The sequence below is a fragment of the Drosophila simulans genome, chromosome 2R (assembly GCF_016746395.2).
Source record: "Drosophila simulans strain w501 chromosome 2R, Prin_Dsim_3.1, whole genome shotgun sequence".
Taxonomy (NCBI): Eukaryota; Metazoa; Arthropoda; class Insecta; order Diptera; family Drosophilidae; genus Drosophila; species Drosophila simulans.
In genome coordinates, this window is record NC_052521.2 from 8,124,360 (window position 1) to 8,146,399 (window position 22,040).

Consider the following 22,040-nt stretch of genomic DNA (forward strand, 5'->3'; position numbering starts at 1 on the left):
ATGTGCTCCCACAATGAAAAGCAAGTGAAAGCCATTCACTTTTATCATTTACCAAAAAGTATCCCAAAAATATCGATATTTATTTCGACTAATGATATATACGATTTCTTTCTTCGTTTTCGTTTGCATTGAACTGGAAATGTATTTTGACAGGCGAGCGAATATATAAATTGCCGGCAAAATATATGCGGAGAAGGCCAAAGTCGACTTACCTGGCCATGTTACGTCCTTGAAAGCTTTCTACTGTTTGTCCTTCGTTGCGGTCGCAATTTCAACTGAAATCAACATGCAGGATGACGATGGTGCTCCTCTAACTGCCCCTGCTCCCTTTTATCCTGCTCCCTATTCTGCTGCCGACTTTGTCCCAATATCCAGATGAAAGGCAGCCACTTAGATCGTTTGTCTCTGTCTTTTGGACCTTTCCTGTTTCTTTCCCTTTCTCAGCCTCAGATGGTTGATTGAGTTTGAGATTTATGCCTTAAGTGCTGCTGGGGGATTTGTTATCTTGTCCTTTTTGGCCTGGCCTATACGCATATCGTTTGTTTGCCTTGCTTTCTTTTCGCTGGCTCAGATTCCGCTGAAAATGGTAGAATAAAAACAGTTTTATAGTTGATGATGATGCTGATGCAGATGATGATGATGATGATGCTCTGCGGTTTCCTTTTTGCTTTCAATTTACATAAGCAGCAGCATCATTAATATTGCAAATGTGTGTGTGGATGCACGGACAAAAATAATAACGTAAAACTAAAATCTTTGTACGAACTTTCAATACAAATAATGGATATTGTAATAATGATTATACATATACAAATATATTTACAATTAAATTATACAATTATATTATAATAATCTTATATTTTAATATGAAATGACGAAATTTACTACGTATTAGATCCAGTCTTTAAATTAAAGTAAAATTATATAAAGTTAAATATGCATTAAGCGTTGTTGAGCTCTGGAAATTGTGCCATATGTTTATGATTACTCATTTTAAATATTAAACAGTACTTCCCATTTTAATAAATTAATCTTATTTTTACTGTGTTTATGCGTGCCTTTTTTTGTGGTTTCTTTTTGAGTTCGCTTTGAGCACTTCTGTAATTTCATTTCCATCCCTAACAAATTTAGCTCGTTGCAGACATTTATCATACGCCCTGTGTGCCATGCGTTCTTCCCACCATAAATCACTCACTTCTGCCTCTGCCGGGCTCCCTCTTCCCGTTGGGACTCCAATTTTCCAAATAAAAATGACCAAATGCAATTATAATACGCCATCCAAACAACTTTTAATGCCAACTGACAGCTGCCCATCGAAATCATTTTGTGTTGTTTTATGTTTCGTGCCGAATGTTATGGATTGTGAGTTGATTGATTGTTTAGGCCGGATTTTTCAGCTTAAAGAAGCTGGGTTCGGGAAAATGGACTATTTTGAATTTAAAAGCAAGAAAAGTTTGACCACCAATTAGTTTTCTTTGCTCACGTCCAGTTTTGAAAATATTGAATTTCGAAAACTTCCGAAGATGAACATGTTTTATAATTATTACATTGCAGCATTGCTTGTGGCAGGTGTCCGAAATCTTGGTTTGGATTTGAGGCACAAGTCCTGGTTTTGGTGTTTCAAAAGCAAAACTTAAATCAATGTTCCAGCACTCCGAAACAAGAACGGGCCCCATATAAACAGCAGATGTACTATTGGAGGCCCAAAAAACACGCCCATTATCAGAACTCTTTTATGGCCGTTCCGCCCCCTGTTTGTGTCCCTGGAGAAAAGGGCTCGATTAGGGGGCGATGGGCGGGGGCTTGTACTATCAGCTGTTTCCCATTATGACTTCAGCGGAAATACACAAGCAAGTGGAAAACAGTCGAGGAAAAGCGGAAGCAAAAAAAGGCCGCCACTGGCAATGCAAACACAGTAACACACTAAGACACAAGCAAAACTCGCTTACACACGCAAGGCGATAAAAATAAAGCGAAGCCCACGGAACGAGAGGCAAAAATTGGAACTAAATGCGTATACGTAATGTGATAGAACCCACCCACTAAAAAGGGAACTACGAAGTGATAAAACAATGGCAACGTTGACGACGGCGTTGGCACTTCTCAACAAACATTAAGTAAGGGAAAATAAGTTTTAAAAAGCTTTTTTTTCGAAAAATATCAGATAGATGTAAAATAGCCCTATTTTCTGTATGAAGAAATCACAACCTATACTGTACCTAAATATTTTGTAGTTACTATTTTTCTTACTTTTTGTAGTTCACTCGATAAGGTTAAGCAAAAAATGCCAGCAAAAAGCAGAATCGAAAGGAAAAACAACTTTTCGTGGAAATGCCGTGGTGAAAATCGAAAACCGAGAAAAGCGAAAAACAAAAAATGCTATAACCACACAAAACTCACACATACAGACACATAAAGCTACTTAAGCCCGGACACATCGCACACATTCAAGCGAGGGGAACCCCCCTGACAGCTGCCATGGCAAACGTGCGAGAGAGACGAAAGCGGCGGTTGGTGCGACAGGGACGGGCAGAAACAAACAGTGGGACACGGAGCTTGTCACTTTATTTGGCTCGATTTCAATGCACTGCCGACTTGGGCATATTAGTATGCAAAACTGATAATCAATAGGCGACGACTCAATGCCCGACGCTCAGTGGAGATTATGGCGCAATTTGCATACGGGCATGTGCCATTCGAAGATGTCGCCACCCGTATCCCTTATGCCGGGAAATCCTCTGAATTCGTCCTCCCAATTCCCTCCAACGAAGGACTCGCTGTCGTTCAATTGAGCCAGACCATCGTACAGCGTACTAATGTTCGATGTGTGAAGCGCGAATTTTTTACCCTTAATTGAAATACGGGATAATGACTCCAAAAAGCTTTCAGTCCAACTGGCCCTGCAACCATGGATTGCATAGATCAAACATTTGAAAGTGCAAGAAAGTTGCAGGAAAACTGTACAGGAAATCGCATTTTCGTGGCCAATGCCATTTGTCGAACTTTAAAATTCGGTTTTCTTTAGCTTTTGCTTAAAAAACATAGTAAAATAAATTGTCACACTCATCGATTCTTAAACTAAAAGGAGAAATACATTTTTTTTTTAAATAAATATTTATTATACTTTTGACAAATGCAAACGTATATGCACTTTAGGTAGGTTTTTTCCAAAACATTTATTCATATACACCAGCATTTTTGTACCTATTGCTTTCCTAATATTTATGAAATGAGAGCAGGAAGTACCATAAATATGAAATGCTATACCTTTTCATCGGTTCCTTACGACCTCTTCGGTGAAATTTTTCAATAACTCTCTGGGGATTTTATGGTCGCAATTTGCAATTTATCATCAATTTGATGTGCAAAGGGCCCGAACATAAAAGTGGCTCAAATGGTGAATGTAACAAAGGGCAATAACGGCGTATATGGCTGCACCAGGCGATTGACTAAGCCCCAACTAGATCCACAAGCGTAAAGCTTGATTTTCTATTGATTTCTGGTCAGAAGCTCGCTGCTCGCACCTGAAATTCTGAGTCAAATGCACCTGCTGCTCCTACACGGAGAGAAACGTGACACTATTTGAAAGATTAATGCGAGTACCGAATAAAGTTGAAGCCTTAAATTTATTTTTAATTATAATGCACCAGAAATTTTAAACATTATTTTATAAGAATTTGTTGATGTTGTTGTTGATTTGAAATATTATGAAAATATTTTATTTTATAAATACACGACTCAAAAGCATAAGTGATTGTCACTACAATTTTCTCCAAGTGTTCCTGAGTTAACTCTTCAGCAGAATAGCAAAAACTGTAGCATACTTATGGGCCGTTTTGAGAGTTGCCATAAGACGCTTAATAACTGTGAGTAGTGCCCAGCAGGGGCGTGGAGTAGGAGGGGACATGGCAAGGACATGGGCGTCGAATTGAGGATACTCCGTCCGATGTACGTGCCAATGGCCGTAGTCGCAGTAATAAACACACACGCACAGCCCAGTTAACACAGAAATATGCCCCAAAGTGTCAGGGCGGGCAAAACATGCGATGATGAGTGGGGAAAGCAGAGAGGAAATGCGGGGGGGAGCCCAAGAAAATGGGAAATGGATTTTCAGTGGCCTTTGTAATTGTTGTTTTTTGTATTATTCTTGTTTTTCTTTGTTTTTTTTTTATAATTACTGCGATAGAGCTGGTTTTTCTGTGTAAGTGTGTTGCTGTGGTAAGCACACATAACGGTAATTTAATTAACATACATAAACACTCACACCGGCACACATAAGGAGAATGTGGCACACAAAGAAAGGTGAATGGTGTTTGGAAGGGGGGAGGGGGGATTACTTCTTTGAGCACTTACGAATCGGTTTCACAAACTTTTCGACCCTTTGTAATCTCGATTTCTAAATGAGGGTCTAACGCGGTTTTAATTAAGATATTTATACTTTCGAAAAGCACTTGGCAATTTTAATTATTTTCAATAATTTTAATTCTTGATTTGATCAACAAGCGCACACTAATTTAGGCAATAACTTTTTATACATTTGTAATTTTTGTAAATTATTTTTTATGTTTTAACTATATATCTTTGGAGGTGTGTGTGTTTACAGGTTCCTTTTTGATTTTATTGTGTTGGCATTTTGCTGCTTTGCCGCCGGATGTTGCACGTTTTTCCAGCACTTCCGCTTCCTGCTTTGCGACCGAACCAACCGTCGAGAAACGCGTTCCGCAAGCGAATAAACAAACGGACTTTCCACCGCACATTTGTAGGCACTTCCACGGCCAGTGTTGCCGTGCTGCACGTCCTGCGCACTGCGCACGACGCGACCAGAGAGAGTTTTCCTCTCCCGCTCTCTTCGAAGTGCAACCTGCTGACGGAACATCTGTGTTTTTGTTATTATGCTTTTGTCAGGGCAACAACAGCAACAACTGTAGCATTCAATTGCAATTGTGGCGACCGAACATCCAGGTATTTCAATTACACTCACTCGTGTGTCGGGGTCACCGAAAATAACTGCCGACTAATTGATGGCACACAAACGATTTAGGAGCTCATTTTGATTGATTATTGCGAACTGTACATACATATGTATGAGTATGAACGTATACGTCCAGTAATTAATCTAATTTGTCATAGGAAACGAAGCATAGATATCAAATATTTATCGAATTGCTATTGTCTAAGATAGTCGTATTCATCAGAGATATATTTATTAATATGTTGAAAATATACAAATAATATAGAAAGATGATTTCTTCTAACCACCTATATCGGTCCTTAAATGTAAAAGTGGGTTATAACAATGACTTTTCTTTTTAATATTGGCTTAAAACCTGTTAAAATAATCAAAAATTGGTAACTAGCTGTTATACCGAAATAATGTCAATTTTAAGGAACCCGCTTTTTCGAAGCACAAATATCTGGCTAGGACAGCTCAAGTACAGCGCCCTTTTTGCAGGACGATTTGCACACAAGTGCAGGATTTTGTGCCTCGTCGACGGCGCTGCTTAATGTCAAGGTTTTTTGGCTGCTGTTGCAAGTGCAGCAGCAGCAGCAGGAAAAACAGAAAAACCAGAAACGGCCGAAAGAGAACGGCACGTGGCCAGCCCCCCGGAACGAAAAGGGGCCAGAAAGGGGGTCGATTATGCCATTACCAGGGCAATCCTGCACCTTCCGCGCCCGGAACACCCAACCCCCTGCCAGTGTGCCGCGCATGAATGAGCAAAAATGCCGCGACAGACCCGATTCGAAAGCCAATGTCAAGTGCACGCGGCGCAAGGATATGGAGGCGGGAGCACATTACAGGCAGCCTTCTGCCCCGCTGTCAGTTCCCCTTCCTCGCGGGCCTCAGTAGCTACAGTGGAGCTTCTATAAATCGACATTGGGCTATCATTAATATTGAAATCCATGATATGGTCTGGCTTATGATGACTCGCTTATAATAATACCAATTTTCATACATGGCATAAGTTTGACATTCACAAGCTCGACTGTACCTTCTCATCGAGCATTGGGACGGTTGATGTTGTGACCTCCAAATTGGCTGGCACACTCACCTAAATGGGAGTGTATCCATATTTTATGTCCCATCGTCCTTAAACCCGAAAACTATCGCATGCATTGTGTCCTGGGCCGACTTATTCCAACACCTCAGGCCCATTTCACTTGAGCACCAATTAGTGACTATATGCTCAATATTTGCCAATATCAAACATCAGGTGCTTCGTCAATTAACTTGTTAATTAGATAAGCAATCGATTCTGAGGCTAGAAATGCTTTTGCACCGTATTATAATTGTTACTACATATTGTAGATGAATTAACATTAATCGGAATCCATCCATTAGTTCAACAAACTCAAGAATGATGAACTTTTACTAAAACTAATTCCGTTAATCGGCTTTAAATAAAATAAAACAACTGTTTAAAAATAGTAAAAGTCATGTTAGTCATAGAAATAAAAAGAGCCCACACACAAAATGTAATATAAGATAAACGCCATTCTCATTTGATATTTATTCAATCTTGTGTATTATTTAATGTAAGTTTTGAACTTATTTATGTTAAATAACCTATTGAGAATAAAATACAATGTTTTCTTTTGTTCTTTACTGGCTGCAGAGGATTGGCTGCTTGGCATAACTTGTTTATTTCTTCTTAAAAATTCTTCAAAAATCTCTGTATAACTTAGGCGTAAACTGATCATTTCGGCTAGTTTCGAGAACGGATTACCAAGGACAAAAATAAATTACATATCGCCTACTAAAACTAGAATCTACACCTAAGGAAGAGAACAGACCAATCCGTCTACGACCAGGTCTTGGGAACACTGAACGGCCCGAATCGATCGTGGCTATCAACGCCCCGCACAGCGAAGAAATACCTCTGGTTCTCCTGGAACTGATTTAAAGTCACGGCCATGGGCAGCAACATAGCGCTGACATCGCCCACATGCCGCCAGCTATCCGTGCTGGGCTCGTGAATCGTCTCCTGGTATGCATAGATCTGGTACATTACGCACTCTGCGAACCGCGGGCTCGAATCCTCCAGAGTCCAGGATATAACGATACCAGTCTCAAGGAGACTAATCCGGATAACGGGTCGCGAAGGAGGCACCTTCCAGGCTGGATTGAAGGGCTGGGGAGGTGACGTGGGCAGTGGTGCAGGATGTGAGTATCTTAAACGAGATGCTGGAGGCGGGGTGTTCTCCGAACGTATCTGCATAGTTACGTTTGAGCCCAAGGAACTTCGCTGACCTTTGGATACGTTTTGAAATAAGTACGATGAATATTTTGAATATAATGATTTTCCAACTCACCTCCTCCATTATTATGGACTAACTGTCGAGCATTTACGCGAGCCAATTGCATTGGAGAAGCTCGCACCACATTTCCGCCTCCACGTCCTCCTCTTATCGCTGCTGCGGTCTGAGCATTCCGCTTAATCGCCGCATTGGATGCCTGACGCAAACGAGCGTTAGCCTCGATTTGTGCTTGGGCAGCCCTTGCCGCCGCAGCAGCCGCTGCATCATCCTCATCTGTGAGGTCAATGACTGCCTTCTCCTTGGGCTTGGCCGGCGTCAAGCTGGGCTCCTGCTGCTGTCCATAGCTGCCAGATCCCGACCCACTGCTGCTGGATGAGATTGGCACCGAGACCGTGGCCCCCGAAAGCGGTGGCTGCTGGGCGCGCACTTTAGTTGTGCACTTCGGCACCTGCTTGGCAGGACTCGCACCTGGCGTGGGACCGGAACTAGGTCGAGGTCTGCAATATGAAACAATTGTAAGTTAGTAATGTGAATATGACATGAGGAATTTGATATCTCGGCGATTATACGGACGGACATACAAAAATTGATTTGACAAGAATATTTATATACCGGTAACGCATTGTATTTACCTATTTAGGTTATTATCCCAACGAGTAATGCCTAAAGATTCATTAGCAATACAATATACTGGAATGTTAAGAAAAAAGAGTTCCCCGAGTATCAGATACGCGTTACTCAGCTAGTCGAAGTGTGAACGTTTAATTTTTTTGATTTTTTCTGGCATAAATATGGTAGTTTTCTAGTATACCATTTTACTGTACAAGTAAAGGGTATAAAAATTCGCTATTATCTATGAGTCTATTTACCTAATTGGGTCTGAAACCATTCATAATAAATTGCTAGTTGTAAACTTCTGCACAAGCGTGGAATTCGCTTTTAATCGAAGAGGACGATTAGGATTATACTCACAGTATGAACTGTTGCTGCGCCTGTTGTTGTTGCAGTTGTTGTTGTTGCTGCTGTTGTCTTTGCGCCAAGAAAGCGGCTGCTGACATCCGGCCACGCATGACGCTTTTATTAATCGCATTGGCCACCGCTGAAGTCGTGGAGCCAGGTGTTCCCGTGTGCTTGGAGGCGTGCGTTGTCCTTTGAGCTATAGGCGGTGGGGGCTGCAGACGTTGGACGCTGGCCTGATTCGTGAGCATTGGCCCGGGCTGTAAGTTAGTAGGTACCGGTCGATGGGGCGTGACCTTCTGCAAGCAGCCCCGGCGCACAGGTGGCGTGACACTAGCCGTGGCCAAGGATGGAGATGACCGTGCTGCCGGCTGCTGCTGTTGGGGATTGGAATTCTGAGAGGCGCTGACGCCCGCACCCGTTTCCGATGAGGATGTGGATGGTCCAAAGGGAGGCGGAGGAGGTCTTGGTCGCACGGACGCACGCGTCGGGGAGGTGCTGGCCTTGGGTGGCGTTCCGCTGGGCGGAGCCAACACGCTGCCAGCAGCATGCGTTGGCTCTGGAGCGGCGACGGTGGGCTTTATGGCCTTGAACGGAATGCCCACCTGAAGACCAACAGCTCGTGTTATCCGCACAGGAGCGGTGAAATGAGAGTTCTTAGCCTCCAAGTCCTTAAGCACACGCTTGTGCACCGTCTCCAAATCCAGGAATTGCTTCGACACCTCGGCAATCTTGCGGCGATAATTGACGAGAGTGCTCTCGCATTTTTCCAGCTGCATACGTATTTCTGCGAAATCACTTTTAACCATCATCGCCTCGACGACCTTCTGCAGCACCAGCTCCTCCAGGTCGTCACGGGTCATTGTGTCGAAACTACGTCGGAAGGTCTTAAAGAATTCCAAGCGCAGCGGCTTAACATTCTGTTTAATTTCTGGAACGGGGTTAAGGTCGAAGTCGAGTTTCTTTTCGACTTCTTTTTTGGGGGATTCTTCTTTGTCATCCTGTCCACCCATATCAATCTGTAGCGTGCCTTCGTGGGAGCTATTTGAGTCGGAGTCTTCAGTCCTAGCTTTCTTATTGGGTATTTCCTCCTGAGGGCTGCTGTCCAGATGTTCATGGCTCCGCTTGGTTACATCCTTCAAACCATCCTTTGCTCTGCTGAGTTTTGGTGACGCATCTTGATTCGTCTCCGTTTCGAATTCATTTTTTTCATCGGTACTGAGACGCAACCGTTTTGGAGCCGAGTCTTCCGTGTACTCGGCGGGTCGCAATAGATTGCTGGAATTACTGTTCCCATCTTCTGTGGCAGTTTGCTTTACCACATCAGGGGTCTTCAGTTTCTCAAACTGATCGCACGCATTGTCGGAGTTGTCTATTTGTAGGTCCTTAGCTTCACCTGATTCTGTAGTGGACTCATTGGAAAGTTCTTTTAAAGCTGTTTCCTTTTGGGTAGTTTGAACTTCCTTTTCCGGTATCTTATTCTGCGGTGTTTCATCCTCATCCTCGGAGACGAGAACAACTTCGTCATCCTTAGCTTGTGGTTTCACAGAATTTTCGTTCGTTGGATTGGCTGTGGTGCCAACATTTTCGGTCTTCTCTAGGGGTTCAAAGAATATAACTTCGTCATCGGACTCCGTCTCTTTGGTCTCCTCTTCAACAGCCGTTGATTCCTTGCTTTCTAAATGCTTTAAATTTCCATCAGTAGAAATTTCGCATACTCCATTTGTCGTGGGTTCCTTGTCGCCTTCTGGTTCATCCTCTGCAACCTTCTTTTCTTCTATCCCTACAACCTTTCTGACCGCTTCTACAAGCAAATCATCTATGGTTGTGTATTTCATTTCTTGGGCTTGAGTTCGAGCATCAAATTCCTTTTGGACTTTCTTTTTTGGATCTTCTGTTTCTTCTCCTTCGATCACCACAGGTTCTTCAAGCTCTCCAGTCTGTTCTATTTCCTTTTTATTTTCTGGCTCTTCTGTGTCCTTAACATCTTCCACATCCTGGGATGGGTTTGGATCTTCCTTTCCCTTGGTGTCTCCCAGTATGTCTGCTCTTTTCGACGCTTGTATGGTTTTCATCTCCGGCTTTTCTTTATCCTTCGCCTCTTCTGAATCTTTTGCTTTCTTGCAGTAACCAGGCTCTTCTTTTTCCTTTTGCCCTTGAAGTTCCTCGGATTCCTTGGATTCATCCGGTTCATCGATTTCCATTGACTCTTCGCTCTGGATTGGGATAGACTCTTTCGACTTTTCGGTTACCTCGTCTCCAACTAACATGGGTTCGTCACCTTCTGTTAAATGTTCATCAGCTTTGACAGGCTCACATTCGACCGCACTCGCGGACTTTTCTGAGATAATACTTTGCAAATTCAATGATTTCTTCGCAGAAACCTTACCGTGAGTAACGACTTCGGTATCTTCTGTGTTAGCTGCAGTTTCCTCGACCTCCGATTCCGTTTCGCAAGGCACACATTCACTCGACGAATCTAAATCTATAACCTCAGTGTTGGGTTTTTCATTTTCCTTAATTATATCATCGTCATCAGATGAAATATCTTCTAAGTCATTGGCAGAAGAGTTATCTTCCGTGTTTAGTTTTTTGCTTGGCTTTACCTTCTTGGAGTCCTGAGAGGAAAAGACATCAAACTCGTCGGCACTCGAAATACAGTCTAAAGCATACATAAACACATCTTCTGTTGATCTATTTTTACCGTCTTTTTCAATGTTATCCGCAGTATGGGCTGCGACTTCATCTTCTTCCTTTGACTTTAATATTTCACCTGAATCAGCTAAATCTTCGGTTTTCTGTGTGGATTCTTTGGCTGAAGCGTGTTCTTCATTTTCTTCTAATTTCTCCTCAGTCTTTAACTCAGAATCAGGATCGATGCACTCTGCTCCTTCTAGAGAACTAAGCACATCTTCACCTTGTTCTTCTTCTTCTGGCTTTTCTTTTTGCTCTTTTAGATTTTTGTCCGTATCACCAGCTGTTCTCTTCTTCGCCGACACAGAGTCGCATTCCTCGCCTCTATCGAGTAAATCAATATCATCGGAATTTTTGGGACTACAATCCACAATAGAGCTAATCTTGTCCAGAAGAGCGTCCAAATCGCTACCTGGATTACGCTCTTGGTCCGATATCTTTTTTGGTTTGTCAATAACTTTGACGTTATCGGAGCTATCGACGCCATTGGTTAGCTCACAAAGATCCACTTCATCCACAGACGTTCGACTGGATTCATTGAGAATGGCTGTAATTCAGATATCGATATATCCCAAATGGACTTATCCAAATAACTAAGTGGCACTTACCAGGGGTGGAGTGAGGTTCCACTTCATTGCCGAGCTCTGAGGATAGGGTTCGCATCAAAGCTTCCTCTGTAGAGAGTTCCTTCAGTTCCATGTTCTGGCTTACTCCCATCATTTTGACTGTTTTTGTCGATTTACTTAATCGTCATTGGATGGCTGAAAGTAAATCTATATTATAGTTCACGACGTATGTTGACAACTCTGGGATATGGCAACCCTGTCACAAACCTGCTCCCGTCCCATTTTTTAAAAAAAAGAAATTCAATCTCCTTAAAAAATTTATTTAAAATAGCTTTTAAAAGAAAGCTCCCGAAAAGCTTAGTTCACGATTTTCGCTAATCAAAACGCTAATGCAATAACTTGAGAATGTTGGTCTTGACTTATGATGTTCTTCTCATCCTTTGACTATGGAACATCCATTCTCAAAGATAACATTGCAGTAAGTGCTTCGTATATTTTAGAGCTAGAAAGGACTTCAAAATTAATTCGGGAAAGCGGTTTATGAGGTTTGGCGGAGTCTTAATAAAATATCGCCGGCTTCCGACTCGCTGAAGCGAGCCAAACCTCATAAACCGCTTCCCCGAATTCATTTTGAAGTCCCTTCTAACTCTAAAATATACGAAGTACTAACTGCAATGTAATCTTTGAGTATGGATGTTCCATAGTCAAAGGATGATATTCCTATCATCATAACTCAAGACCAACATTTTTTATTTTTTTTTTTTTTCTTTTTTTGGGTTTGGTTTGGTGTGTATCTACTCCGTTGTGATTGTTCTTGTTGTTAGTAGTCTTAAGCGTTCGTCGCTTTCCGAACGCAACAATAACTACACGATTGTAGCGAAAAGACAAAGCAAAGCGACGATAAATATTCGTGCAAGGGAAAAAAGTGTGTGACGAAAAATGCGAATAAGGGGAGAAAGAGCAAATTAACTAGGTAGCAGTTAATTAATCTATGCTCAAAATTTTAGAGTCTAAAGTGACACAAACCTGCATATAATAGTTTTCACTATCGAAAGTGAGGTTATGTTGAGTTTGTTGGGTTTTTACGTGATATCGTAACTGCACATGTAATAGTTATATTGAGTTGAGTAACTTACACGTTTAAACTTCCTGATACCCTGTTTACGATTTATTTTGATTTGGCTACACTCAAAGAAATCAAAATGACTTCAACATCTCGCCGCGTTTAGTGCAAAAATGAACGAGGTGAACGCCAAACCAGCTCTCGACGAACGAAAATGAGAGCGAGAGAGTAAACAGCTGAGAGCGGTAAAAGCGGCAGGGGCGTACGGGTAAGCAAAGGGGAGATAGTCGCCGGGAGGGCGTGTCTCGGGATGATATGATAAGATTCGATAATGTAATTCTACTCGGAGTTTAAGGAAACCACAACACATCTTAAACTTTAACTTTCGCGAAAAATAGGGCAAAGCTAAAGTCGTCATTGTTATTGTGCTCTATGGCAAGTTGGCAGTCTCTTTTGGTATGGCAGTTTCTCCATAAAATTAAAAAATAAAAACAATTGGGGATGGTATAAAAATCGAAATGAGGTGAGAAGGGATCCTCATTGAATCAAAAAACATTGTTTGATAACAACGAAAAAAGCAAAGCGTTTAATAATAACGCAAATAGAACGCGTTTTGTTGGTCGCGAGCGGCAGGGTGAGATGAGGAAACAGGCAGTTAGAGCGGGACGACTATATGTTTACAATTAATGGGGGAGCATTATAAGTAAAGAACATTATGGAATATCTATTTCTTAGTGCAACTACACACAGCTCCAACCAGAGTTAGTAAATAAAATAGATGACTTGTAGTAGATGTAGATGGAGGCCGAATGCATAGAGTATGTGGAATTAGCGAAGGCTGAAGCAAAAATGTAACAGAATGTAACCCTGTCAAAAAAAGTAACTTTCCAAATTTCAAAACTTAGAACCTAGAGTCCGTCCGTCCTTCTGGTCTTTTCGAAACGAACTTAGGACCTTGCCAGGATACCGGTTTTGTAGAAAGTTGCGGAGTGAGCGGGATGGAAAGAGAGAGCGGCCGGAGAGTAATTGCAAGAGAGAGCAAGAGGCCAAATTTATATATGCACGTGGCTATATATATTTGCCTGTATGTAGGAATTGAATAAAGTTCGCGTAGCGCCGAACAGAGCACGACAAAGATACAGCAGCAGGCCGAAAGCAACAACTACAACACCGGGCAAACAAAAATCGAGGCGTAAAGTCGTTGTTTTTGTGGATAAAATGCTAAAACCGGCGATTTTGGCTATATTAAAGGAATTGATCCTAGGAGCTATTGACATTGGATCATGGCATTTCGACTTGCTCCGATGGCAATATTTTATTTCAAGATGCTTAGGTCCATTAAAACCGTTGCTTATACACACAAATGTAGATAACAAACATGTTTAGGTGTCGTATTTTTGCAACTAAAAGTATCTATGGGCCAATTTATCGTCTTTAAAGTTCGGTCTTGTATTTAAGCCCGTGTTGGGCTCTATGTCTATTATAGCTGTCCCGCTCTAACACCCACACACACACCAGTTAAGTTCGTTGTAGCAACGGCACATCGGTGTGAGCGTGTATGTATATCAGAACGTGTATGTGTGCGATTTTGCAACGCATTTACATTCTTTTTAGGTTACGTATCGATTTTGATGCAGAGTGAGGTTAGGTCGAAAAACATCCAAGTTTTTGCATGTTCTACGAAAGCAAGGACATTTTTGAAATCCCCTCTGGGCCCTCTGCACGTTTCTGGTATCAGACTTTCGATAAAGACAAAACCCCGAAAAACCTAAAACGAGCAGGTTGCAAGCAGAAGCAATAGCAAAACGGGCAGCGTTTTTATTCACCTATTGTACAATTTTATGTTTTCAGGGTTGCCAGGTATGCATGATGTTTATCATATAAAACGCGTTGTGCCCGATTAAGCGCAAAACAAATGTCTTTAAATGTATAATTGAGACCATGCTGTCGGGCAGGGTTGCCACCGGCAGGTCATTTTTTGTCCTATTGCTATGGCATTGCGGTAGATTGTGTCGCCTATATGTCAGTAGTCTAGTCTAAAATATAGCATAGTAACAAATCTAGATATATAGCAGATTTCGCCTGATTTGCAAATCGCGGTCACTTGACAACCCTGAAAACACAAATGTCTTTAAAGAGATTCGTACCATATCTGGCGTATGGTGCCCATACCCAGCCCAAATAAAAAAAAAAAAACTTTCAAAAACCCGTAAACAAACCCAAACTCCAAGTGAACCATTCGATTGGATCATAATATTGCAGGGTATTTAAATAAAATTATAAATATAACATAAAATGAATAAAAAAAAACTGCACTTACCTTTCGACGACTCGATAAACTCGTTTATTAACTTATTTAGTAGCGAAAACTATTGAAATATAACTTGTGGTTCATCGGCTACTATCAAATGTCAATGATTTGAATGAATTTAACAGCTTTTCCGCGATTTGTTTACAATTCGCAAGCAACTCCGCTTCTTATGCCCTTAAACGACGAAGAGTGAAACACAGACTAAATTCGGACAACAACAGAAAGTGCCGAAAAGAACTAGTCTATGCACAACTGGTTCCGAAGAGCAGCGCCCAGATTGCAAGCTAGCGGCACTTTCAATAGAGATTGGCGCGTGATTCCGGATGCCGATTAATGCTATGCATCGTGAAGAGATTTATTATGGTTTTATTACGTTTCTAACAATAATTATTATTTTTGGATTTATTTAGGTTGGATTTTGGTAAACCTTATTTTATCTTATATTCAACATTGCATTTTTATGCGTCTGTTTCTTTATTCTTAACATTGATGAACGGATATTTTGCTAAATATAACGTAAACTAGGTACTTAATCATTACGATAGTGATATTATAAAAGGATGTATATTTAATAGCTGTGGTAAATCTCCATTTGTATTGTATTTTTATACAAAATAAATAACGTCATGCTGTATAGGCACGTGTACATCCCTAGTTTGGAACCAAACAAAATCTGATGTTATTACTAGGGCTGCATAGCTGAATTTTTGATTCATGGGATCAGAACTATTAAGTTGCCAGTTGGAACTACAACGTGATCACCACTGTCCCTTATCTTGCTTTAAACTGAATCCTATTGACAAATATGTTCGGCCCGCTTAAGTAATGTTAAGTTCTTATTAAATACAGCTGGGAACATTGCAAAAATCGTGTTATTTTCGTTAATTGCTCCAATGGGTGAACTAGTGAACGGAGTCAGCATGTGCCAGCCCTGAATTCGGCTTTGTTGTACTAGTTCCAGTTCCGGAGCTAGTGAACCAATAGCCAGCGGAACAAAATAAAAACATCTGTAGATTATAGGTTAATTTGTTTTATAATAACAAATGCGGGAAGTATTCAATTAAGATGAGCAATTTGCTGAATTTCGCCCTGCGGCAGGGCGTCAACTCCATTAAGCGCCTTAGCCTCCAGAGTTTCAGACTGGCAGCTCCGGCCATTGTAACTAAAACGCCGGTCAGTTCCACGATAAAGAGGTTCTCCTCCCAAGCCGCCCCCTTCGATGTGAACACCAGTGTCCCCAAGGACATAATACTTTTTAAGTATGAGAACCCCCGATTCTACCAGATGCTTAACTTTTTCGGGGTCTGTCAGTTTGTTTTCTGGACATATCTCTCGCACTTCGCCTTCACGACACTTAAGGATGCTCCAGTGGTGGAAAAACCCGGAGAGGAGCTGAAGTGGTTCCAGCGCATAAATCTGGGCGATAATAAGTACAGAAATGGCATCACAGCCTGTAGCTTTCTGATAGGTAAGAGTGTTTAAGTACTATCTCGGCGAGCCGCAAATAAAACTCAACCAACATTTTAGGATATGGCATACTGTTTGCTGTCTGGATGTTTACTCTGCGATCGGTGCGTTTTCTTATCTTGAGAAAGGGTGGTCAGAGCGTTTCCTTTGTGACCTACGGTCCCTTCAACCGCAATCGCATTATGACCGTGCCATTGAAGTGCGTCTCCGCCGAGGAATCACGGAACATGGCCAGGGTGCAGCTACCCATTAAGGTGAAGGGCAAGACACTGTACTATGTCCTGGATATGCGTGGCGAGTTTCGGAATGCCGAGTTATTCGATTACACGGCGGGCCTCAAGCGCCGCATTTAAAGGCCAAGTTTTGTTGTTTCGTAGCTTATTATTTGTAAATAAAGGTGTACACTAATTAAAAGTAAACTTTGGCCTAGTAAATGGGCTCCGGCTTCTGGGTGAGGAGCAGTCCAAAGCGCTTCTTGATGGTCAGTCTCTGGCGGGAGTACTTATCCTCCGGCGAAAAACGTGCTGGGTGAGCAGACAGTGTGGGACGACCATCCTCGGTGCGTTTCTAGGAGAGCAACAAGTTGTATCTTTGCTGGGTAATACATATAGGTTTTGATGACAACTTACCTTCAGGGTGTAAACGCGATCGCCGTTTTCGTTAATTGTGTACATTAGATACATTTTTGCAGTTTTAGAATTGTTTTTCCGTAGTCAAAGAAGAAGAAAATAAAACACGTGTGGCGTGCGTTGCAATGTGTTACCAGGCTTGAAAAAGAATAGGCGCTAAATAATCCAAATGAACAGAATAGTCTAGCCTCGAACCGTAGCTAGAATTCCATTGCTATCGATTCACTTCCATCTCTAAACATATTTGTATAGAATATTTGGCGGACTTTCGTACACAATGTCAAATAAAGCGGACAAGCTGCACAAACTGGGTTTGCGCGAACAACAGAAGCGTATCAAGCCCGGAGAATGTATGAAATATGTGCGGATGGTCATAGATGCCGGATTTCTGGGCATTCCCGTGGGCCAGGAGGCATTGCAGCAATTGAATTCAACGGGCTTGAAATATGAAATAAGGAGCTTGCCCGTGAGCCACTGCATCCTGTGGGAACGCAATGTGGGCCAGCAGACGATTGCTCTGGACAGCAGTCCCACCGGCCTGGGTGACGCCTGGAAATCGGAAAACCAAGTGGTCCAGTGGCTATCCGAAAGCAGCTTCCAAAGAGCTGTAAGGGATCAAAGCCTTGTTTGTCTGGGACCGCGCTTGCAGGCCTCATTTCCGGACTGCCAGTACACCATTGCCCTGCCAACGCTCCGTCACAGCAAGCATGGCAGCTCGGCCAGCCAGGACGCTCTGATCGAGATGCAGTTGCTCCAGGAGCTACACGTGGAGCAGCTCAATCAACCCGAAAGCCAGGATCTAGTGGCCCTGCTGCAGCGCTATACAAAAGCAGTAGCCGAAGCCCCCTATAAGAAGCAACGCAACGAGACATTGGGAGGCTTCAAGAAGTACCTGGCCAACGACAAGAAGCAGTGCGTCCGTGTGGATCAGGGAAATGGATACGGACGTCTCTGGCAGCAGCATCTGAATCGACTGCCAATGGTCACGCTGGAAGTGGCCGAATCCATAATAGCGCAGTATCCCTGTCCCAAGAAACTGATCGATCACTTTTCCAGCGATCCACTGGCCGTCCAAAGTCTCGCCGATTTGAAGATCAAGCGATGCAATGGACCACAGCCTCTTCACACCGAGCGACGCATTGGAAATGTCCTCAGCAACAAACTGTATACATTGTATACTGCCAGGGATCCCAATACCCTGATCTAGGAAACTAAACTAAACGTTCTTAGCTTTAGAATCTGCTCATATATTAGCTTCCTAAAGTATGTACAATTAGAATTAGGTTTTAAGTTAAGAGCTAAGTATTTTACATTATTTTCTCATCGTATAAGGTATAATTAAAAAATCACAATGTTCCTATACACATAACTATGAATTCAATTAATTGTGGTTTGCACACCTGAAGAATTGATAATATGTCCGCTTGGAAGTCGGAACTCTGTGAACATTGGATTGGGCGCGATGAGGAGAATGAAGTAAGTGGTGGCCATGATGAAAAACATCAGTCCGTGCTCTACAGCGTGGCCAGAATCCGCGTGAATCCCAGGCAGGCGGAGACGATGGTCTGTCCTAGGCCCCAGATCATGGCGTATATGGGGGACATCGGCAGACTGGAGGCGCGATGCACAAAGGCGATGACCGCACTGCTGATGATGCCACTCGAGGCCGGGGAAAGGAAACCCATGACCAGGATCAGGATCGAGAAGAATCGTCCGAACTTGTGTTTCCGGAGCGTGAAGAAGGCCACCACGGCGGCGCAGGTGTGAATGAATATGGAGGAGAACAGGGCCCACAGAAAGACGTGGTACCACATTTCGCGAAACGTATTGAGACGCGCCTGTGACCGGAGACCCATCACATCGGCGATGGTGTCCAACTCGTCGGTGTCGTCCGAGAACATGGCTAAATCGTAGTCGATGGAAGCTGACGTGGTATTCCTAGTTACTAGTTGCTAGTTATTGCTTTTCCGTTGGTCAGTTGAGTGTCCAGCCGCATGTCTGGTGGGGATTCCCTTCTTATAGCATGTATCAGCCAATATTCATAAACCTGCAAACAATAACACACTCCCTTCAGACTTGACCTTTTGGCATTTATTTATACTTACGCCAACACATGTGTGTGTTATTGGCCACACCCACACCACATTGGTTGTATTCTATAGCCGGATTTTGGTTGCAGTCTTTTCCAGTTGCTTGATCCTATTTAGCATGGCCTTAACTTCCGGTTAGCACTGTAGTTTAGCAAATGTTTGGCTTATTTTTAATTCGGTCAAGAATCGATTGAACTTTCGTCACGGCACTCAATTAGCGCTCGGCTGGCGGCAGTGAATGCTAAATCGGGCTTAATTACCAGGCTACTGGTGTACGGCAGCCCTAACTCCACATTTTGAGCAACACAAAGCACTTTTAGTTGGTTTAATTTAATTTTATATTGTTTTTGTCTGCGATTTACAATGGCAATGGGAATGGAACGTTTGGGAATGGGCCAGTTCTGATAAGCAAACAGCTGTGATTCACTTGCGAACTGGTTCCGGGCTCGCAGTGCAGCTCTAAATTATTCTATTCGAAATATCCACGTGTAAGGCAGATATCGTAGTGGGAAGGCACAGGGACTTTAAGGTATATTCTTTTGTATGCTGTGTTCAAATGCACTGCTTTCAGCCCAAGCATGCTTATCGTTATCGAGCAGCGATAATCGGCGAACTAGTTCAACATAAACCTTCTTGGCACAAGTGACAACTCTGAAACCAATCCATAAACAAAAAAATTTTGTGTAAACTAAAAACAAAAAGCGGAAGTTGAAAAACAACACTTTAGCGTATAATTTGGCCCCTTATGATTTGTTAAGTTTCTGTTTTGGAAAATGAGATGCTGAGATAGCCCTGAACAGGTGTAAGTCGTCCTCCTACTATGACACATTTCTTCCGAGACGAACTTACATACATACGCACATATGTACACATATGTATGCATGTATGTAACTGCATCCATATACGATATATGTATCTTACGCACTCGCGGCTATACACATATATATGCGGAATATATATGCATGTAAGCCGTCAATATGCGAATCGGTTGATGTTGTCTTCATTTTGCGGTGGATATATATTCATATATACATACCCTTAACCAGCATATGCTTGTGAATCGAGATTAATCTAAGACCCTGCATTGCAGACTTCATATACTTCGAGCCCCACAAAACCAACGACGCATTTAATCAATGTTCTCCAACGGATTGCCGTGCAATCTGTCGTTTCCGAGCTGTCTCAGTGTACCAAAAGACGAGATCGGTAATGAAGAGCTCCTGCCATCCAATATGGGTACTCGCGAGCCTGTTATACTCAATGTCTACGATATGGTACGCTTGCTTACTCCTATTGCCCACTCCGAACCGCATAACTATAAATGTAACCTTGCATTTGCAGTACTGGATCAACGAGTACACCACCTCAATCGGACTGGGCGTATTTCACTCCGGCGTAGAAGCCTTTGGCACCGAATTCGCATACGGCGGACATCCATTTCCGTTTACGGGGGTATTCGAGATCTCACCGCGGGATCACGACGAGTTGGGCGATCAGTTCCAGTTCCGGCAGAGCATCCAAATCGGCTGCACCGACTTCACGTACGAGGAGGTGCGACGAATCGTCGAGGAACTGGGCAATCAGTTCCGGGGCGACCGATATCATCTCATGAACAACAATTGCAACCACTTCTCGGGCTCATTAACTCAGGTGAGACATAAATCGAGGAAACTTTCCACTGCGTGGATCGAATACCCTTACAGATATCAAGCAATATTTTGGGTGTGCTTATGCATGATTCACCGATTGTCAGATACTGCCAGTTACAATCAGAACTGCTTGTAGTGAATCACCTTAAAAAGTAGGGCAGTCCTATGTAAGTCCAATACAATTAGATGCTTCCAAACGATTGGAGTTTAGGAGCAAGAAAATGAAAGCTTTGAAGCCCAAATAGATTTATTTGACTATATCTACAATTCTAATTACTCGTTCTAGATACTTTGCGGCCAAGAAATACCCAGCTGGGTCAATCGTCTAGCGCATTTCAGCTCCTGTGTGCCATTTCTACAAAGATGTTTGCCAAAGTAAGCCTTCCCAAGTGAAACAAACGCCACGTTCATGATTATTAACTACTCTATGTTGGTTTTTAGAGAATGGCTGACACCGAATGCCTTGCAGCAAAGCATTACCACAATCCAAGAGCGCGAAGACTCCGACAACAGTCCCCTTTGAGACGTTACCTGACCGAAAATATGTCACTTGGCGACACACAAGCGATCATAGTTCACATCCAACAACAGTCCTGAGACCAACATTGTTAAGTTACGCAGAGCAAAAAAGCCGGGTTACTCATGTCACATCAATTTCCAAGCCAACAGCGCCCCCTAAATAGAAAGCAACAACTATTATTAATAGACTTAAATTAGGCGATATACATATACATACTTACATAGAACATACCTACATTGAGACATACTTATACATACATGCGAAGTGACTAAATTATTGGCTATTGTAATTTGTATTTGTAATATGACTATTCAGAATTAAGATATTATTAAGTGGCCGATAAATTTAAGTAGCAGGCGCCGTTCAGCAGCAGTGTCATTTATAGAATTTTAAATTAACTACGAAGACATCGAGAAATCATCATTAGGCACTTGCTAAAATTGTACTAACAATACCGCAGACATATTGGTGAACGATATCAAAATGTTGCCCAATTTACTTGTTTACTTTTGTCAGCGGTGGGGATTTGGTTTTTTTGAATTCCCACCAAACATCGGAGCTCGATTATTGAGATGATTTCCTGGTTGATTTCGTTTACACAATTTTACAGAGTTCATAAGCCGCATGTCTATCAAAACACCAAAATGATCTGTTATCAATAAATATATGTACTTGACATTCTGATATTTACACATGCATAAATACTATTATTAAACATTTTTAAAGAAAAATATATTTTGATCGAAAACATTCGGTTGGGTTTGATTTACAAACGAGCGGGGTGGAAAGTTTTTAATATTTTGGTTATTTTTGGGGTTAAAAGTGGAAGAACCAAAT

The 22,040-nt window shown here is 42.2% G+C and overlaps 7 protein-coding genes across 9 annotated transcripts in view; 3 read left to right on the plus strand and 4 right to left on the minus strand.

Moving 5' to 3' along the window:
• The window catches only part of LOC6733902, a 64,865-nt gene extending 60,133 nt beyond the window's left edge, over window positions 1-4,732 (minus strand). Inside the window, exons 1-2 of the mRNA XM_016182333.3 lie at window positions 4,354-4,732; window positions 213-577 (exon numbers count right to left, since the gene is read on the minus strand). The gene's annotated coding sequence lies outside the window, so the exon portion shown is untranslated. The remainder of the gene's footprint in view (window positions 1-212; window positions 578-4,353) is intronic.
• Window positions 4,733-6,480: 1,748 nt separating this feature from the next.
• LOC6733904 (activating transcription factor 7-interacting protein 1) lies at window positions 6,481-15,074 on the minus strand. 3 transcript variants are annotated; one of them, XM_016182330.3, is made up of 5 exons: window positions 14,858-15,074; window positions 11,517-11,669; window positions 8,230-11,455; window positions 7,312-7,754; window positions 6,481-7,249 (listed from the first exon to the last, which is right to left on the minus strand). In XM_016182330.3, exons 2-5 carry the CDS (start codon window positions 11,626-11,628, stop codon window positions 6,801-6,803), a joined length of 4,230 nt encoding a protein of 1,409 aa, XP_016026946.1. In that variant the 5' UTR covers window positions 11,629-11,669; window positions 14,858-15,074; the 3' UTR covers window positions 6,481-6,800. The 3 variants fall into 3 exon arrangements, with proteins under 3 accessions (XP_016026946.1, XP_039147252.1, XP_016026947.1); XM_039291318.2 differs by having other exon boundaries at window positions 11,517-11,681; XM_016182331.3 differs by lacking the exon at window positions 14,858-15,074 and adding an exon at window positions 12,611-12,735.
• Window positions 15,075-15,784: 710 nt separating this feature from the next.
• On the plus strand, window positions 15,785-16,734 carry LOC6733905 (transmembrane protein 223). Its single transcript, XM_002080913.4, has 2 exons — window positions 15,785-16,316; window positions 16,376-16,734. The coding sequence occupies exons 1-2, from the start codon at window positions 15,914-15,916 to the stop codon at window positions 16,666-16,668; spliced, it is 696 nt and encodes a 231-aa protein (XP_002080949.1). The 5' UTR covers window positions 15,785-15,913; the 3' UTR covers window positions 16,669-16,734.
• Window positions 16,677-17,105, minus strand: LOC6733906 (H/ACA ribonucleoprotein complex subunit 3). Its single transcript, XM_002080914.4, has 2 exons — window positions 16,945-17,105; window positions 16,677-16,882 (listed from the first exon to the last, which is right to left on the minus strand). The coding sequence occupies exons 1-2, from the start codon at window positions 16,996-16,998 to the stop codon at window positions 16,742-16,744; spliced, it is 195 nt and encodes a 64-aa protein (XP_002080950.1). The 5' UTR covers window positions 16,999-17,105; the 3' UTR covers window positions 16,677-16,741.
• A 51-nt stretch (window positions 17,106-17,156) lies between these two features.
• LOC6733907 (crossover junction endonuclease EME1) lies at window positions 17,157-18,313 on the plus strand. Its single transcript, XM_002080915.4, has one exon. It carries the CDS (start codon window positions 17,222-17,224, stop codon window positions 18,149-18,151), a length of 930 nt encoding a protein of 309 aa, XP_002080951.1. The 5' UTR covers window positions 17,157-17,221; the 3' UTR covers window positions 18,152-18,313.
• On the minus strand, window positions 18,171-19,458 carry LOC27206620 (transmembrane protein 170A). The gene is made up of 2 exons (XM_016182329.3): window positions 19,050-19,458; window positions 18,171-18,991 (listed from the first exon to the last, which is right to left on the minus strand). The coding sequence occupies exon 2, from the start codon at window positions 18,843-18,845 to the stop codon at window positions 18,459-18,461; it is 387 nt and encodes a 128-aa protein (XP_016026948.1). The 5' UTR covers window positions 18,846-18,991; window positions 19,050-19,458; the 3' UTR covers window positions 18,171-18,458.
• A 176-nt stretch (window positions 19,459-19,634) lies between these two features.
• Window positions 19,635-21,953, plus strand: LOC6733909 (deubiquitinase DESI2). Its single transcript, XM_016167815.3, has 5 exons — window positions 19,635-19,836; window positions 20,125-20,308; window positions 20,376-20,684; window positions 20,970-21,058; window positions 21,125-21,953. The coding sequence occupies exons 2-5, from the start codon at window positions 20,171-20,173 to the stop codon at window positions 21,204-21,206; spliced, it is 618 nt and encodes a 205-aa protein (XP_016026949.1). The 5' UTR covers window positions 19,635-19,836; window positions 20,125-20,170; the 3' UTR covers window positions 21,207-21,953.
• Window positions 21,954-22,040: the final 87 nt, after the last annotated feature.